General features: G+C 46.8%; 8 protein-coding genes across 8 annotated transcripts; 5 read left to right on the forward strand and 3 right to left on the reverse strand.

Moving 5' to 3' along the window:
* Positions 1 to 405: 405 nt before the first annotated feature.
* Positions 406 to 939, forward strand: MGYG_01573 (hypothetical protein; the record flags this gene model as incomplete). Its single annotated transcript, XM_003177450.1, has 2 exons — positions 406 to 687; positions 817 to 939. The coding sequence occupies 2 exons, from the start codon at positions 406 to 408 to the stop codon at positions 937 to 939; spliced, it is 405 nt and encodes a 134-aa protein (XP_003177498.1).
* A 101-nt stretch (positions 940 to 1,040) lies between these two features.
* Positions 1,041 to 2,273, forward strand: MGYG_01574 (hypothetical protein; the record flags this gene model as incomplete). Its single annotated transcript, XM_003177451.1, has 1 exon — positions 1,041 to 2,273. The coding sequence occupies one exon, from the start codon at positions 1,041 to 1,043 to the stop codon at positions 2,271 to 2,273; it is 1,233 nt and encodes a 410-aa protein (XP_003177499.1).
* A 312-nt stretch (positions 2,274 to 2,585) lies between these two features.
* On the reverse strand, positions 2,586 to 4,761 carry MGYG_01575 (LysM domain-containing protein; the record flags this gene model as incomplete). The annotated part of the gene is made up of 3 exons (XM_003177452.1): positions 2,586 to 2,925; positions 2,990 to 3,086; positions 3,180 to 4,761. 3 exons carry the CDS (start codon positions 4,759 to 4,761, stop codon positions 2,586 to 2,588), a joined length of 2,019 nt encoding a protein of 672 aa, XP_003177500.1.
* Positions 4,762 to 5,677: 916 nt separating this feature from the next.
* On the forward strand, positions 5,678 to 11,100 carry MGYG_01576 (chitotriosidase-1; the record flags this gene model as incomplete). The annotated part of the gene is made up of 8 exons (XM_003177453.1): positions 5,678 to 6,050; positions 6,113 to 6,368; positions 6,432 to 6,863; positions 6,920 to 6,983; positions 7,039 to 10,021; positions 10,070 to 10,228; positions 10,297 to 10,808; positions 10,867 to 11,100. The coding sequence occupies 8 exons, from the start codon at positions 5,678 to 5,680 to the stop codon at positions 11,098 to 11,100; spliced, it is 5,013 nt and encodes a 1,670-aa protein (XP_003177501.1).
* A 1,470-nt stretch (positions 11,101 to 12,570) lies between these two features.
* Positions 12,571 to 13,194, forward strand: MGYG_01577 (hypothetical protein; the record flags this gene model as incomplete). The annotated part of the gene is made up of 1 exon (XM_003177454.1): positions 12,571 to 13,194. The coding sequence occupies one exon, from the start codon at positions 12,571 to 12,573 to the stop codon at positions 13,192 to 13,194; it is 624 nt and encodes a 207-aa protein (XP_003177502.1).
* An 838-nt stretch (positions 13,195 to 14,032) lies between these two features.
* MGYG_01578 (hypothetical protein) lies at positions 14,033 to 14,514 on the forward strand (the record flags this gene model as incomplete). The annotated part of the gene is made up of 2 exons (XM_003177455.1): positions 14,033 to 14,047; positions 14,245 to 14,514. The coding sequence occupies 2 exons, from the start codon at positions 14,033 to 14,035 to the stop codon at positions 14,512 to 14,514; spliced, it is 285 nt and encodes a 94-aa protein (XP_003177503.1).
* Positions 14,515 to 14,677: 163 nt separating this feature from the next.
* On the reverse strand, positions 14,678 to 15,067 carry MGYG_01579 (hypothetical protein; the record flags this gene model as incomplete). Its single annotated transcript, XM_003177456.1, has 3 exons — positions 14,678 to 14,883; positions 14,924 to 15,017; positions 15,047 to 15,067. The coding sequence occupies 3 exons, from the start codon at positions 15,065 to 15,067 to the stop codon at positions 14,678 to 14,680; spliced, it is 321 nt and encodes a 106-aa protein (XP_003177504.1).
* Positions 15,068 to 15,603: 536 nt separating this feature from the next.
* Positions 15,604 to 17,169, reverse strand: MGYG_01580 (nuclear segregation protein Bfr1; the record flags this gene model as incomplete). The annotated part of the gene is made up of 3 exons (XM_003177457.1): positions 15,604 to 15,774; positions 15,869 to 17,058; positions 17,127 to 17,169. The coding sequence occupies 3 exons, from the start codon at positions 17,167 to 17,169 to the stop codon at positions 15,604 to 15,606; spliced, it is 1,404 nt and encodes a 467-aa protein (XP_003177505.1).
* Positions 17,170 to 17,172: the final 3 nt, after the last annotated feature.

Consider the following 17,172-nt stretch of genomic DNA (forward strand, 5'->3'; position numbering starts at 1 on the left):
TAGAGTACTCGGCGTTAGTGCTTTATGTCCGGAGCACTCCGTAACTCCATATGGACGGGGCCAATTCCTTGGATACTTCCAAGGTTCTGTTAGAAAATATTTCCGCGGTTAAGTATGTGTGTATCCCGTATGTACAGTACCCTGCATACTCGCTGGAGTTAGGCCTTGTATCTCAGGCTCTAGCAGAGGACGTTGACCCGAGCATGATGTTACAACATCAACACTCTCTTCAATGTTATGTATATGAAGTATAAATATACCCTCCGCATATCAGTCTGATAAAGCTCTGAAAATGTCTTAATACCCCAAATCTCTTTTATTGTGTCAAATCTCGTGCCTTACCCTATACCGTCCTTGCTTCATTGACAGGATTAATCACGGCGTTGGTATTTCCAGAAGCTCACAATGTCGATCTCCATCGGGGGTGCTATCAAAAAACGAGCTTCACTACATATACTATCGGATAACATCGAGGTTCTTGACACGCATATCCAGAATATTATCCAAGATGCTATCCTCCACTCACCCAGCCCATTTAACTGTCAATCTGGCAGGGCTGTAGTGCTTCTGAAAGAAGAGCATAAGAAATTCTGGGATATAGCCTACAATACTGCCAAGGAGAGCGTTGTACCCCCCATCTTTGAGAAGACTTTCGAGCCCGTTGAGGAGAGAATGATGATGTTCGGGGCATAGCTCGTGTTGTGGGAAGAGGGCTACGCTGAGAAACGTTGGGGTTATGCAGATGCAAAATTTGATAGCTAGTTATTTACTCTAAAACTTCGTCTAGTGCTAACTAAATAAATAAACTTTTCTCAGGCACCCCTCGATCAGAGATTTCGCTCTCATGGTTATCAACTCGTCTCATACAATCAACTAAATTCAACTACTCTCATATCATGCTCATCTTCATTATTCCGTTACGTACAATTTCTAGTTTGACACGCAACAACGGAATAACTAACGACCTTCCATTGGGCGGATGTGGCATATTTGATATTTTCTTCAACTGATACCAACTTCTCACATACCTACATTCCATCATGGAATCTCTCATTCGCAATTCCGTACGCGTCATTCGCAATGTCGATAATGTTGACCAAGCCCTTCAAGCTTTCTCTGGCATTGAGGAAAAGGTTCTATCCGGCAACATACCATCCATCACAGAACAAGACCGTCGACGTATTCTAGACTTCCCAGAACCCGATGTTATGGAATCAAATATTGCTAAAGTATCAGGGCTCAGTACAGAAGATCTACTGAAACTGGGGGCTGAATCTCCTACTGAACTGACAGATTCCGAACTATTGTTATTGAACAATCGGTTCTGGACTTTTGGCAGCGGGACTGAAGATCAACCTCAGTTTCATGCTTTTGACGCCCTTCTAGCAGTCTCAGAGGCACATTTTCTAGAAACAATAGAGAGACTCGATCGGGTGCGCGACGCATTTTATACTGAACATGAGACAAAGGCTCTTAGCAACTCCTGGACTGAACAAGGCCGGCGACATATCGTGGCCACCAAAGAGAAAGAGCGCAAAGATCTTGAAAATTTGCCTAAAACACACCCTTGGGTTCGGAGTATGTGGGAAGGGGGCTACGCTAAGAAGCATTGGGGTTATGCAGTATACAAGGATCCTGCCACCCAAAAAGATGAACGAGACGTGGAGAACTATGAATGTCGACGGAGTGCCTTGATACATTATGCTCTGGGGATGATGTCTTGCCCGTATATAATTGAAACCAGATGGAAGATGCAGACTTTGCAGTGGCCTGCCGGGGTAGAGAGTGAGGAGCATGGAGGGAAGGGGGTAAAGGAATTAACGGCAAGGTTTAATGCACTCCGCGAGCATTTTAAAGCCGTAAGAGATCTGGAGCCTGAGACACGGCAGACAAAAACTGGCGGACTCTTTGAAGGCCTTCTAAAAAACGTGTTTCTTGTGCTTAACTCGGAATGTGTGAGATCAGAAATAGCACATATAATCTTCGCCGATGATACGTGGGTTTGGGCCGTGGATGCTGATTATATACCAAGCAAAGAGGACAATAACGCTGAGAGCCAGCATGCCTACATGGGTTACATGCGAGTGAGACTACAGCAGCTCGTTCATAATTTCTACAATGCGCGCCTTTTTCATGCAGAAGAGCATCCGATGAAGTTATTATGGGAGGCAGCACAGGTAGCCAGAAATCAGGCTTTTGTTTCTTTGGATAGTGATGAATCTCGCCGCTGTTGTCCGGATGCAAACTTTGGCACTAGCTTAGTCCCTAAGTAGAAAAAGGGCTCTGTGTATGTACGTGCTGGCTTTGGCAGTTGCCTCATGCCATTTACCTTATTCTTTCTAAGCAAGAACCCTTGGCTGTGCTGCTCGAATAGGAGTCCTGGAAAAACTGCCCCCTAAACGCAATTTAGACCCCGTTCTATATTTAAAGTAAAGTGATATTCCATATACATATTCCTGGAAGAATAACCTTACAAGCCAGTGAGATATTTGATCCGTGAGCCATTTTAGTTATCGGATGCTCTCTATAAAGTCGACTCATGGGTTTATGCTTGAGGTGAGGATTGTCTCGTCTTCTTATCCCGCCTATTTACATATATGGGAAACGGTCCCAACACAGTATGCATATCCAGCCCATAGCCCCACGCACTCCCCAGCGCTTGTGTTCAGCGCAGGGTTCAATTGATATAAGCAGTTTAGGGAGATACCGGCAGCAGCGGCCATATCGTAACAATATACTCCACTCTTCTGAGCTATCCATTTATTGCAGCCAGCGGGAATCCCTGCTTGGGTAGGGCCAGGGGGTAACACCCCTCCATCGACCGTGGTTGTAGTGGGTGTTTCTATCTTTAAAGAGGTTGTGGTCGTCGTTGGGGTAGTTGGGGGGGTAGATCTAACCTTTTGGCATATCCAATATCCAGCCAACCTGAGGAGAAACGATCTAGGATTAGCTATTAAGTTGGAATAAGGAAAGGGTCTTAGGAACCTACAATCCAGTGCAGTCGCCCTTAAGAGCAGGGTTCCATAGGTAAATGTCGCTAAGAGCTACCCCCAACCGTTGTGCAATATCGTTGCAAGTGTCACCCTCTGTCAAAGAAAGAATAATACGAGGTTAGTACACAATTCATGCCGTTTGAAATATGTAGGCTACCATTCTAAAGTGATAGAGAAAGAACTTACGCCGAACCTTGTAAAAGTCGATACAGCCATCAACCAACCCAGTCTGGTGCGGGTCGAGTGTATAGTTAGGTACACGTGTGCTTGAAGTAGTAGTTTTAACAACAGGAGGGGTTGTATAACTCGTAACAGACGTCGTCGTAGGATCGGGAGATTCAGGGGGGATGGACGGGAAATCCCATGGTGGCAGGGTTATGTAAGTTGTCACATAACAGCTGGCTGGGCCGGTGGTTGTGCCTCCAACACACGGATCTGTCGTCAGACCAGCATACCCAGGGTAGGTACTAATATCCCCCAACGCCCGGACACAATAGCTGTACCCCAGGAGTAAGTTGTTGCATGATGTGCTATTGACTTCAGGGTTAAGGAAATAGAAGTCCGCTAGTGTGATACTCGATATTTGAGCAATCGATGCACAGTTATCTCCAGCAATCACCTCGTAGTACATAGAGCAGTTGGTGTTTGTTCCTTCAACTATATTCGTAGGAATTGGTGCTGGAGTCGTAACTGGCTGGGAAGTAGTAGCTGGGAGGTCTCCCGGGAGGTCCCCTGGGAAACTGACACATATCTGTTTCCCGACTAGCATCTCTATGTTGTCGCAGTTCCTGCTAATATCAATATTCCAGGATATCAGCTGGGAGACAGTAAACTTCCTATTGAAGGTCCTAGAGATGTCGTAGCAACTATCATTTTTCTCTACTGTGTAGATTTCACAAGTGGGAGGCATGCAGAGTGTAGTCCCTGGCCCTGGAAAGTGAGTACATGATCCTTCGAGGTTATTGAGGTATAGTAGGTTGTTCGTCGAGACGCGCTGTGCTTTGCTGATTGAGTGGCAGTCATCGCCTTCTTTGATCGTATACTTGCTGCTACAGACCTTCTGCGGCCTTGCGGTCGTCGTAGTTGAGGTAGAGCTTGTAGTGCGACTAATAGTAATTGGTGGAGGTGATGTTACCGGGTAACCGGTGGCATGGCAAGACGAAGTCAAGGAGGAAAATTGTGCAAATAGATCCTTGTCATAGCCCCAGGTATGACCGAGTTGAATCTGATAAGTACCCAGTACGCATTCTGAGCAGTTCTGGTCAGGGGCATCCCCGTCTCCCCAGCGATCAAAAATAGGAGCACAAAAGGCCCCAGAAGTTGGATCTCTGTGGCAGGTGTAATTATATGTCCAGATCAGGGTATTGACTATAAAGGTCGCCGGATAAAGTACGCCAGACTCGGTCACCAGGTCATTTGCGCATAATTTGTCCTGAGAAATACGCAGGGAGTCGAGTGACTGTAGACAGTCGGAAGTGCAAAGAGCAGCTAATTCGTCAATAGTAGGAAAGTGGCCATGCAATGCAATAGATGGCAGAGCTCTATGGCAGGTGACGTTTGTTTCAAATGTTGACCTGCGAGATGTCAGTTTTATCCCATCATCGCTGATTCGAATACCATACTTGCAGCTATCTGAGAGGCTACCTTGAGGAGACAATTCAATGGGGTCAAGCGATTGACTACCATCGCTTCCAACGAAACGTTGTCCAAGTACAGCCAGGAGTAGACGCCCGACAATATGGAGCAGAATCAGCGGCAGTGAAGCCATCACGGAGGAATTTTAGAAGATGGAAATGTCAAAGAGAATTACAAGAAACTCAAGGGAATATTCGGGCGAAGGTCTATATCCTAAACCACGAGGCAGAGATTTTCGCGAGGCAGAGTTCGGAGTCCGTAGTCATGTCCGCTAGTTCTTCAGGCTCCCACAAATACCGCGCCTGATAAGGAACCACTCGTTAAAGGACAAGTATAACCCCTTTTAATGTTGTTTAATTAAATGGTCGAAGGTTTTGTCATTGAGCCAAGACGGCCCCGCCGCGTTGACTGCGGACATTGAGCGGCAGGAGAGACACGTATTCCAAACTACTTCTGGACGAGGTGGACATATAAAAAGTAGTGTACAATAATGATAGCGATAGGGCCAAATACAGGCATCTAGGATGTAAGGTAGCAGGTCGGAAGCTTGTTCGCCTTTTCCAGCCGGCTCAACTAACCAGTTCTAGTTAGTTAACTAGTTAGGCCTCGGCGCTTTGCCGCTGCAAAGCTTAGCTACAAAAGCTTAGCTCCACTTCACCAACACCTTCTAGCATATTTTTGTGGTCTTTTATATTTGCACGCCCTAGGATATAATGCCTGCGCTGCGAAAAAACCACACTATCCATATTGTATAATGTGGTAATGCTATGTAAACTAAAATCACCGCGAAAATATCCTCAAACATCGGGTTAGGAGGTAATAAAGCACGGAGTATGGAGTGGATTCAGGCCTTGGGGATTCAAGGCACCTTTAGTGCTCCTAGCACCTTGAACGCCCTCTGGTCCAAATACGGAGTACTGGTAAGCAGAATTTTGCGAAGTTCATAAAGCCACTGGGAGGTATGTCGTCTTCCCCATTTTCTTAACGGTCAACCTCCCTTCGTTCATTCTTCTTTGGGTTATATTTCGGATATTTCTGGCCCTCCAATGATGGCTTTGACGGCCAAAGCTAATAGGAACCTTAGGCCTCTGTCGTTATTCTTTCTAGCTACTGCTCTATTCTTCTTGTGCAAGCTTTCGGAGGCCGCCATTCATGGTGAAGCAGCAGTGCCTGGCTCAAACGTGCCAGGAGCAAATTTCACTGAAATTGACATTTACCAATCAAGCAGCTTCGTGCAATTCGCTAAAAAGGGCACAGATTATTCATGCCGTAAAGGTGTTCCGTGTAAGAACAATGCATGCTGTGGCTCGTTTATGGGAACCAACACCGGGATATGTGGATTTGGAGACGCATTCTGTGGTGGTGACTGTGACTCTAAGTGCGATGCAAAGGCTGAATGTGGGAAATACGCCGATCCCCCTGGTATGTGACTACTCTAGCTCTAGAATATTCTGTGTAATGCACAGCAGCTTACGCCTATACAGGGAAGGAATGTCCCCTCAAGGTCTGCTGTAGCAAGTATGGCTTTTGCGGTAGCTCAGCTGAATTTTGTGGCACCGGATGTCAGTCTAATTGTATTGAGAAGCCTCCTCTCCCACCCGGTGGAAGCGCAATGAGCGTTCTCGGTAATAAAATTATTGGCTACTATGAGGCTTGGGCAGACAGAAGGACATGCAGGGAATTCCCACCATCTTCAATTCCAGTGCAGGGTTTAACACACGTTAATTTTGCATTTGCATAGTTCGTTCCATTGTTTCCATTCCCCCAAAATAGAATTTTCGTGCTAATTAACTTTATATTTAGTGTTGATCCAGATTCACTTACCATCACGGCAATGGACTCTTCTACTCCGGCATCCTTATTCTCACAAGTTACGGACATCAAGAATATGAAGTCACGCAGCTCAACTCTAGAGGTATATATCTCATTGGGTGGCTGGACGTTTTCAGATAATGGAACATCTACTCAGTCTGTTTTCCCCTCTATTGCTGCCGACCCTGAGAAGCGTCAAAAATTTGCGGATAATTTAGTTACATTCATGAGACACTATGGTTTTGATGGTGTTGATCTCGATTGGGAGTACCCAGGTGCCCCAGATCGTGGCGGAAACGGCAAAGAGGATATTCCAAATTATGTTGCCCTTCTCAAAACTCTTCGACAAACATTTAAAGCCTCTGCTCGTGGGAACTACGGCCTATCATTTACAATCCCCACTTCATACTGGTACCTTAAATGGTAAGCTTCTTTGAGATTACCTTATTTGTTACTCAACTAACTCTATCATTCAAAAGGTTTGATGTTCCAGGCCTACTTCAGTATGCAGATTGGGTAAATCTTATGACTTATGACCTTCATGTATGGTATCCTCTTCCAAGGCACTATGGATTGACACTAAATGAAAATACTATAGGGAGTTTGGGACCAACATAACCCAATTGGGAACATCGTTCAGGGCCACACTAACTTAACCGAAATCCAAGCGGCATTTGATCTCCTTTGGAGAAATAATGTACCTCCCGGAAAAGTGGTAATGGGAGTTGGTTTCTATGGTCGTTCATTCCAGCTAAAGGATAGGACATGCGCACACCCAGGCTGTGAATTTAGCGGTCCGGCGAACGCAGGGAGTTGCACCAAGTCAGCGGGGACCCTAGCATATTTTGAGATTATGGACATTATTAAGAACGAAAAGCCCGAGGTTGTCCATGATGCTGAAGCCGCCGTTAACTACTTTGCGTATGGAGACCAAAAGGACCAGTGGATTAGCTATGATGATTCTAAAACATTACAGCAAAAGGTCAAGTGGGCGGATAGCAAGGGACTCGGAGGTGTACTAGTTTGGAGTGTCGACCAGGACGACAATTCTTTTTCAGCCCTTGAGGGTTTAATAGGGGAACCCTTGCCGGCTTTCAGTGAAAAGTTGAAACGCCACACGATTGACGATGCGGGCCACTGGAGCTCGACAAATGGCCAGGCCTGCCGCGTGAGCGAGTGTGTCAAGGTCGACACTGACCCTCCAAGTGGTTATACTGTTGCCCCCAACGGCAAATTTCCAGACACATGTTCCGGCGGTGAGTATAAATATGTTTGGTGCCCGACTCATTCTATGCCAGACTCATGTGAGTGGCGCGGCTCCGGATCATGCCATGGTCAATGCCATCCAGGTGAAGTGACTCTTGCACACTCTCCGCACGGCAGTTTAAGCTGCTTAAGGCCAGGTCAACAAGCATTCTGTTGTGTGAGCAGTACTTGGGCGAAACATGTGGAGAAGTGTCGTTGGGGGGAGCCGCACAAAGACTGTCCTAGCGATGTCCCTTACGCATTGTCCACGAAAAACAGCTTCCCCAAGTATACTCAAGAACATTTCTGCTGCCCATTCAAATTTGAAAATTGTCACTGGGTTGGGAAAGGCACTTGCGATGACAATGAATGTTCGTCGACAGATGTACAAGTGGCATTGGACCCTGTCGGTGATGGTTCTGCAGAGTGTTTCAGTTCCGACCGCCGAAAGCCCCTTTGCTGCAACCCTCCAGCCAATGTGAACCCTTTCCTACCTGTTCCCCTGGAAGATTTGTTTCCAACTCTCCCACCGTTGACAAACATACCTGCATTTGACCTGCAGCCGATCTCTTATGTTAGTAGCCTTGCAACCGACAAAAATGATCCATCAACATTCTTCCTTGTGGTGATTGATGGGCCACCCGGGACGGTCAGCAACGCCAATAAAAGAGATGGTTCAGACCTTGAATTTGTTAGTGGTGCTGTTCACCACGGCCAATCCCCTCAGACTGCCCATTTTGTCTGTATGAACAATTCCTCAAAGAGCAACTGCAACGACATGCACTCGGATGGCCTAGAAGGCACAATTCTTCGTATGCCTGATGGGATGGGTTTTGCTAAATATGCTGTTGCACACTCGGTCAAGGAATCAAACTTCTCAGTTCCACGGTATCTCGCTAAGCGGGCACCAATTGATGCAAAGGTCTTCGAACTAGAGTATAGTTACAACTTCTCCAAGGCCAAACGAGGCGATGAACCGATTTATTTTCGCGTTGACTACTCGGATACTGATAACTACTATACAGAAGTTGTGAAAGGCCACCATCAGAAGCGAAATTTAGGGCGCAGGTTCTGGAGCTCTTCTAAGTCCGTCTGGAAAAACCTCTTCAAGCGTTTACGTGGGCAAGTCTACAATGCTTTGACTCAGCCTTCACTAAGCTATGAGAACTTCAATACCTTGATATATGGAAATGATGGCAAGAAAAAGGGCTGCAAGGGCGCAGACGGGTTCTTGAAGCTCAATCTCTCTGGGTCTATGCGCAATGTTATGCAGTTTGGATTCACTATCATCGGAACCATGCATCCATTTGCGATAGATGAAGCATACGGATTCTATGATTCGAGCCTCCATATGTCAGGAAAGCTTGAATTTGATGGAAAGGGTGAATTATCGATCAACGAGGGGGTTGGTGTCTCCCGGAAGTTGCTCAGAAGCTCCATCACAAAATATGAAGCCTCACATCCCGGTCTAGTATCATTTTCACCAAGCATGAATGCGGACATTTCTCTTGTTGGATCAGGATACATGGATGGGAGGTTTACCGCTAACTTTGAAGTGGACTGGGGCCTCGGAACACATGCTCCTCCAGATATGGGTAAATTTTATGGTTATTCCATTTCCCCCAAACCTAGCAACCCTTCAGGGTATATCTCTGTTAAGGAAGCTACATACAATGATCTGTTTTCTATGAATATCAACCTTGAGACGACAATGGAATTGAATCTATTCGACTACAAAACTTCAGAGCAGAATGCAAAAGCACTTTTTACGGCACGAGTGCCGCATGCAATTCGTGTTGTTGGAAATGTAGGTTCTGGAAATCCAGCAGTCATTAACTCCCCTCAACAAGCAACCTCCGAAGTTATCCAGACCGGCATCCAGAGTGGCTGGGACGATGGCACTACCCATTTGCTTGGTCATCGATATGACTCCTATGTTCTATTTTCAGGGGGGGAAGCACCAGTTGGTGCTAGAGAGACCCCTGAAATCAACGGCTACGCTCTTTTCGGTGATAAGGATTTTATGTCATGCTCGGAGCCTGCAGACAACCTTACTTGTACTTTCAGCCTCGCAGAAAACGATCCAAGCTACTCCCAGCCAAGCTTGGAAAATCAACTAGAGTTTGAGCTCAAGCAAAGTTTCCTGGAATCTCTATCAGACAAAGAGCGTGCACTATATAACGACACTTTATCCAAAAGAGCTGGCCCGTCAAGTGGCCATGCCAACACCTACGCTATCTACGACTGGCCAGATACCGGCAATAACTATGCCTTTAACTTTGAAACACCGACTTATCCGAACGGCGGAAATGGCGCAGCGCTTGATGCTGAGACTGGTGTGTATTGATTCCATGATTTTCAACTCATACTAATAAAAGATATAGGACGAAATGAGCGGTATTCTCTAGCCAATCCTACTGATTGCGTTGACACCAGTATCACCGCTAATGGTGTGCTTGGAACGAACTACATGACTGTTGAAACTGAACACCCGTTTGATCGAACTATCTTCCCGACCCACTTTGCTAACTTTATCCAACGTGGTGTGTACTTCAATAACTAGCGCCTAGGCCATTTTTAGTTACTCCGCTAAAACATTACACGAGTATAGGTGTCCTCGACCTTGACGACCGATTTGGGACGCGCGCCTTCACGACCAATCTTCCTACGTGGGAGTGGGAGCAACTCTACGACACCTTTGCTCATGATTATCGTATCTGGGTTCCCCGAGGCCGTGGGATAAATATACCTCCCGGAACTCCCTCTGCTGATGTTGCAAACGCCCTGGGCTCTACTAGCAATCCGGGTGTGCTGTCGAACCTTGAAAGAGATTTAAATGCAAGTTGTCCGCCTTTGCTTCTTAGTGTGCAGCGAGCTAATGTATTAGTGTGGAAATTACAGAATTTAAAGGGACGGGTGTACACGACATCGGGGGACCCAACATCTGACGACGTCTGGGATGGATGGATGACCGCAACAGCTACAAATGCTAATATAGCACTCTCATCTCTTCGAGCTATTTTTGCCGTTTTTAACTATATGAATGCTATTAGTAGCGATCGAGCAGCGGTACTCGAAGATATTACTGCGACGTTGGAACAATTCGACGAAATTTATGGCCAGGTATATATTTTCCAGTGGATTTTTTTTGTTAGTTTACATTGCTGACTCATGGGTGCAGGTTTATCCTACTCGTCCTGAGCGGCTAGCCCCCCTCTGGGCTGAATTTCAGACGCAGTGGAATATTCGCGTTGTCTACCATGCCACGAGCTATCTCACAAGGCGTTTAGACTCCCTGTATAACCTTTGGAATCCCCTTACAATGACTGTCAACCCCCTGCGTACGGCGGCGGTATTAATAGTCACGAAAATCAGAACATTGAGGGCAAAGATACCCACCGAAATTAGGCTTTAACTAATAGTTATAACTCATAGCTCCTCGATCGATGGATAAAATTTCTACTAGACTAGAAGGACGGCAAACACTCTATAACCGCTGGATATAGGACCCGTTCGACTAATTAGAACTATATACTCAGAGCAGTACCCCACATATACTCTATTCAATATTAGTATTGTCTCTGTGTTTGGATCCCAGGTGTGGCGGATTCCGCCCAAAACATCACCAACAATTGTATATCTCACTAATTAAGCAGGGGAAGTAGTATAAATAGTATCGCACTTTGAGAACTCTTATTATTAGTTATGATGTTTCGCCTCTATTATCCTCATTCATGCTGCTAACAGGACGAAGGAAGTAGGTATTTAAGACAATAGCGGTTTAACTACCTCTCGCAACCTTCAATGGGTATCACATTACCATAATAAGCTAGCCTATAGATATCCCGTAGATAGCACGGCTATATTTTAGGTATAACTAGTAGTTATCTTATATCAAAGAGGCATCATTTGCTGTGCAATAACAATAGAGGTTAAGGTGCATGTCCGATTTACAGTTCTGGGGCACAAGTATTCTGTTTTTAGGGAACGCAATCTGTTTTACATAAGTATCTCTATTCTTATGTTGTATATAACATCTCTAGATATACATATTATGGCTTTAAAATAAAGAAATAGGCTACAAATAACTTAGAGAAACAGATAGGATGCTGTTAGCGGCCGAATGTAGTTCTATTCAACTACACTAAAAGTAATGAGCCCACATTAATAGTGGGCAGATATGGAGTTTCTAATACTTTGACTGGACAAAGAAAGTTGTGCTTGTATTTGATCAGTAAAGCTATAACTGGCTTTGATCGCGAGTATCAAAAAGATCCTTTTGATCAAGTGGGCGATGAGTGCTGTTATACACATAAGATATCTCTCCCTCATCGTCAGCCTTCAACTTGTCCTAGGAGAAAAATTCTTCCGTTCCGTAGCCTTGTTCTTTTGACTTTGGACACTCCGGAAAATTAGCCAATCAGCGATTATTTAATTTAAGGTTATTATCTAATTATGATCGTCAGTGTCATGTGACTCGCCAGCCACTTTTGTTTACGCTTACATAATCCCTGCCATTTTTATTTTCCAGCTCAAAGTCGAAGCTGAAGACGAAGACGAAGACGAAGAGGACGAAAACGCATCTTTTTGGCGCTGATGCTTGAGGTGCTTTTAGTTTCTTTTAGACAAGATAGATAGTACGGATTATCTTCCTGCTGCATGGCATAGTTGATATACTGCTGAGCAGAAAGCCAGCAAAGAAGCGAACCCGTCCACTTGTACGCCGTTGTCGTGGTAACGGCTTCAACCAGTCGAAGATATATCTGGTTCTGCTCTCTTTTTTGAAGCCAGTTTGTTATTTGAAGAAAGGGATCTTTACCTATTTATCACACTTACATACGCCATAAGAAAGCACTGCTGGACAGCTGCCTGGCCGTTTATCACGATGGCGCCTCGAATACAGGATCTATATACCAAAGGCGCTGCCAATAGCGACAACCATAACCACAATGGCCGCTCCCTCCCATCGGCCAGCTCGAGCTTCAGTCGTATTGGAAGAGATACAGCTCTCGGCCCACGGCAGCTGCATGCCATCACCAAGAGAACGCAGATGATAAACATACCAGCCATATACAGCGGCCCACACACCTCACCACCCATTGTCGTAGCCATTGTGCTCGGAACGGTCATTGGCTTTGTGCTGGTGGCCTACGTGCTTTATATAGTGTTGAACAAGCCCAAGGATATCATGTCTGCTTCATCAGACGTCGTCTCAGAGAATATCCGCCGACCTAGGCGCAAGGGACCGCCCCGTCGAAAGCCCACCAAGCCAGCAGCTCGAAAGAAGCCTATTATAGTTGACGAAGACGAGCCGGAGCCATACTTCGTTGACGTGCAGGACACCAGCGGCCACAGGCATGAACATGCACCTTCAGGGTATGGAGAAACCGAGTCGCTGGGATACACTGAGGAGACATCCGAGTCGCACTACCACCATGCGCCGAGGTCAAAATACTCGCAGGAGATGGCGGAGTCGTATTATGATCCGAGCCCAAGCGGCCGACGGTGAAGAGGATGGGCGAGGACGACGATGAGGATGAACATAATCTAATGACTGGATTTTTTTTTGTGGAGTTGGCGAGGGAATCTGTTACTTGGGCTCTCTTTTTTTTCTTGTTGTTTCTTGGACTCTTCTTGTTCATTGTTAATGCTCCTTGGACAAAGATACATACGTGGATGAGCCCGGCACTGCTGACGCTTGAGAACTGCCGCAGCCAGCCAGCTCGGCTTCTTTGTACCGACTAAAATAAACGACCTGTCGATTTTGATTTTATTTTATCTCCATCCCATCCCATCCCATCTCAGATGCCTCCTAACGGCAGCCGGCTGAGCCATCAAAAGTGCGTGGACACCACCGGCATGCATGGACGGGCCGCCTCGCCAGGAAACCCCATGCCAGTGTTTGGTACTTATGAGTACAGGCTGTCTCGCTGCGTCTCTTGCATGTCAGCCATGCTTAGCCCCCAATAGCATAAGATCCACCGCGACGCAAATCTACCAATAACCGGACACCAACAAGTCCACTCGATAAGCCACAGCTGGGAAGACCCAAGAGCCTGCCGGGTTTGCAAGTCCGAGTCTCGGGGAGTTCAAGGGCCTCTTAGTCACTGCATAACCACTAGTTATATAATAAGCAGCGTCGTTTTGTGGCTGGAGGTTCTTGCTTCGTCGCTTTTATTTTAGGGCATACCTTACTAAACTACAAAAAGCTCGTGTCAGCCACGGAACACCGACGCTCTCTTTTTATAAAAAGCTACACACCGTCACATCCTGCTCCAGACACCCTCGACAGAGACAGAAGAGAGCTACAATAAAACGAAAGAGAAGAAAAATCCAGCATTTTCACCATGGCCGATAAATACGTGAGTCCCTCCTCTGCTGCCCTGTCTCGCCTTCTCCAGCTCTGCTTTGCCTCCTTGCAAGGCTCCATCTTGGCGCACGGCACGGAGGCGCTGGAGTTTGGTCGATGCGTTGAAGGCATTATTTCATAGCTCAAATAGTGCATAGAATATGCTTGATAGAAGACGTGGAACTGATCGTGATGCGCCTCCTGCTATAGAACCAGCCTCCATCCTACCCACAGCCTGCCCAGGGCCAGGCCAACGACTACTACCAGCAGCAGGGCCCTCCTCCCCAGCAGTACGGTCAGCCCTACGGCCAGCCTCAGCAGCAGTACTATCCTCCACAGGGAGCCCCTCCCCAGCAGCCCATGTACTACCAGCAGCAGCAGCAGCAGCCAGTGGACAACCGTGGCAGCGGCAGCGGTGGTCTCTGTGCCGGTCTCATGGCCGGTCTGGCCTGCTGCTGCTGTCTTGACATCCTCTGCTAGACGGGCACCAGGCTACTCCCTCAACCACATGCGTCAAACATTCAACGAGGAATACACTCCGGCGGCGGCGAGAGTTACTTGGTGGACGTGATGTCTATTTCATACCAACTTGGGCCGACGAGTATTCTATCCTTAGGCTACGCGCACGACGGCCTGCCTGCAGCTATTCTACTCCGACCCTACCATAATAGATGCAAGCTTCCGGCTTAAGCTCAGCTGCAGCTGTTCTCACCTTACGCTCCTTCAACCTTCTGCCACTTTCCTTCCTCATGCCAAGCTCCTTTTCCGTTAAGCTCGCATTGATGAACACGTTCTGCTTTGTGTTTTCTTTCCGTTCCTCTTTCTTTTCCCATTTCTTCTTCTCTTCAGCTTAATTAGAGGCAACGGGTTTTGTTTCTTACTTACTCACCCTTCCTTCTTAACAAACTCATAAGCACCCTATCCCTTTGCTGGTAGTTGTGTGTTTTACGGCAGTATTCAGAAAGAAAATACGATTGTAATACCTGTTCTTCAGTGCATATTCAATTCTCACATATATTTTCCATTCTAGCATTCTTTATAAGGGAGTTCGTTTCTCGAGTCTGCGCAGATAGCGGCTTATAGCCACTCGTGTGACCGTTTACTCGATTCGTCTTTTCCCTGTCTATATTTACTAGTAAAAGATGCAGTTATCACTATAAGCTCGATAGCCGACCCAAGCACGGCAAAGAGAGACATCAATATCCGTTCGTTTGCTGCAGAGAAAATGCATCTTATGCAAGCAAATGGGTTCCTGCATCTTTGTATGACACAAGCTAACTTGTAAAAGGACATACATACTATCAGCGAAGAAGTTACTTTGTCTCTTAAAAGTATAGATCAAAGGGGGGTGGTAGAGTAAAGACTAGATAACTATTAAATATCCACTTATAATTTTTTTGCCAGGTTCTTCCTGAACTTGAATTTATCTCAGATCGTGAGTAGAAAGAGCGCTTAAAGACAAAGATGAGAATAGCAGTAACTCAGGGGAGTGCACATAGCATACGTTTAGTATGCATTCAGTGCATATAAGTGTGAAGTAAAGTCCAGATAAAGTCCGAAAAAAGGCATCTATTGAGCCTCAGCAGGAGCCTCAGCATCGTCGGCGGCCTTTGCTTCAGTGTTGGTTTCCGCAGCAGCCTGGGGAGCAGCCTGAGGAGTGCTGGTGCCGCTAGCCTTAGACTCTGCGGCCTTGCTTTCTTCCTCTAGGCGGTCAATTTCTTCCTGCGCCTTCTTGATATTCTATTGTTGATACTGTTAGTTTCTGTTTTGTTTTTTTGTTTTACCACGCAGATGACTACAGTAACACTACAGTGTGTATACGGGTTAGACTTACTTCAGCGGTCTTACTGGCCTGGTTAGTCTTCCAGTCCTTAACCTTCTGAACCAGCGCGTCTATCAAAGCAGGGACATCGGACTGGTTCATTGGGGGGTCTATCTTGACTCTGGACAGGTCTTCGAGGACACCAAAGCTGAGGTTGAACTTGCTGGCTTCTGGCTGAGCAGCAGCAGCAGCCTTCTTGCCCTTCTTGCCCTTCTTTCCGCCGGTGCCACCCATAAAGTAGTTGTCGTCACGGTCGTCCTTCTTGATGACTTTGACGCCCTTGATATCGGAGTCATCGACCGTGCGGCCAATTTGAGCACGGTAGGCGACGGAGGAAGGTAGCTGGGACTTTCCGAGGCCGATAGAGGCAAGATCAAAGGTGGGATCAAAGTGTCTGATGAGACCTTCGGCAGTGAGAAGTTCGTCAGTGTATGCGGGCATGGAGGCTTCCTCGAGCTTCTTGTCGGCAATCTTCTTTTTCTTCTCACGCTCGTAGACCTCACGCTCGGCCTTTTGGCGCTCCATGCGGATACGGTAGGCCTCCTGTTCATATTCCCTGTTTGCTCGTCGGGCCTTGTGGTAGTTGTCCTTGATTTCCTTGACGTTATTCCATGCCCGTTGTTGTTCGTTGTGGATCTTGGTTCGTTCGTCGCGGAGAGACTTGATGTTCTTGAAGACGCCGTCCTGCTCGCTCTTGATATCGTCGAGTTCCTTCTGGAGAGCAGTGTACTGTTCGCTCAGAGCCTTGGCCTCGGGGTTGTCTAGCCCCTTCTTGAGCGTGCTCAGCTGGGCCTTCATCTCGTCGATGGTCTTCTTGCTGTCGTCCATGGAGGAAAAGTTCTTACGCTGCTTTCGCAGGTTGGATATATCGGCCAGGTTCTTTTTCTCGTCAACCAGTCTCATGGTCCCAGAGTCGACTTCCTTCTCCAAGCGCTGGATCTCCCTATCGATTTCCTCGACACTCTTGAACGACAGTCTGTCGCGCTGGTTCTTCTGCTCGGCGAACCGAGCCTTGATGCTGGAATCCAGAGCATTGATCTTCTCCTGGAGAGCTGTACGGGATGCCTTGAACCCTTGCTGCTGCTGGCGGATTGCCGCGAGCTGGCTGCGCAGTTCCTGCTGCCTCTTAGCGACAGGCGAGCCCTGGTTGTTCGGGGTAGCAGACTCTATCTTTGCCTTGATTGCTTTCCTACAATATTTCACTGTGTGGAGCCCAGGGCGCACCAATCACTTTAAAAACAAATCCCAATCTCAAGGTGTGAATCCCTACCCAATTTTCTTCTGAACAAGTTGCCCAGGTCCTTCTCCGGCATTTG

The sequence above is a fragment of the Nannizzia gypsea genome, genomic scaffold (assembly GCF_000150975.2).
Source record: "Nannizzia gypsea CBS 118893 supercont1.1 genomic scaffold, whole genome shotgun sequence".
Taxonomy (NCBI): Eukaryota; Fungi; Ascomycota; class Eurotiomycetes; order Onygenales; family Arthrodermataceae; genus Nannizzia; species Nannizzia gypsea.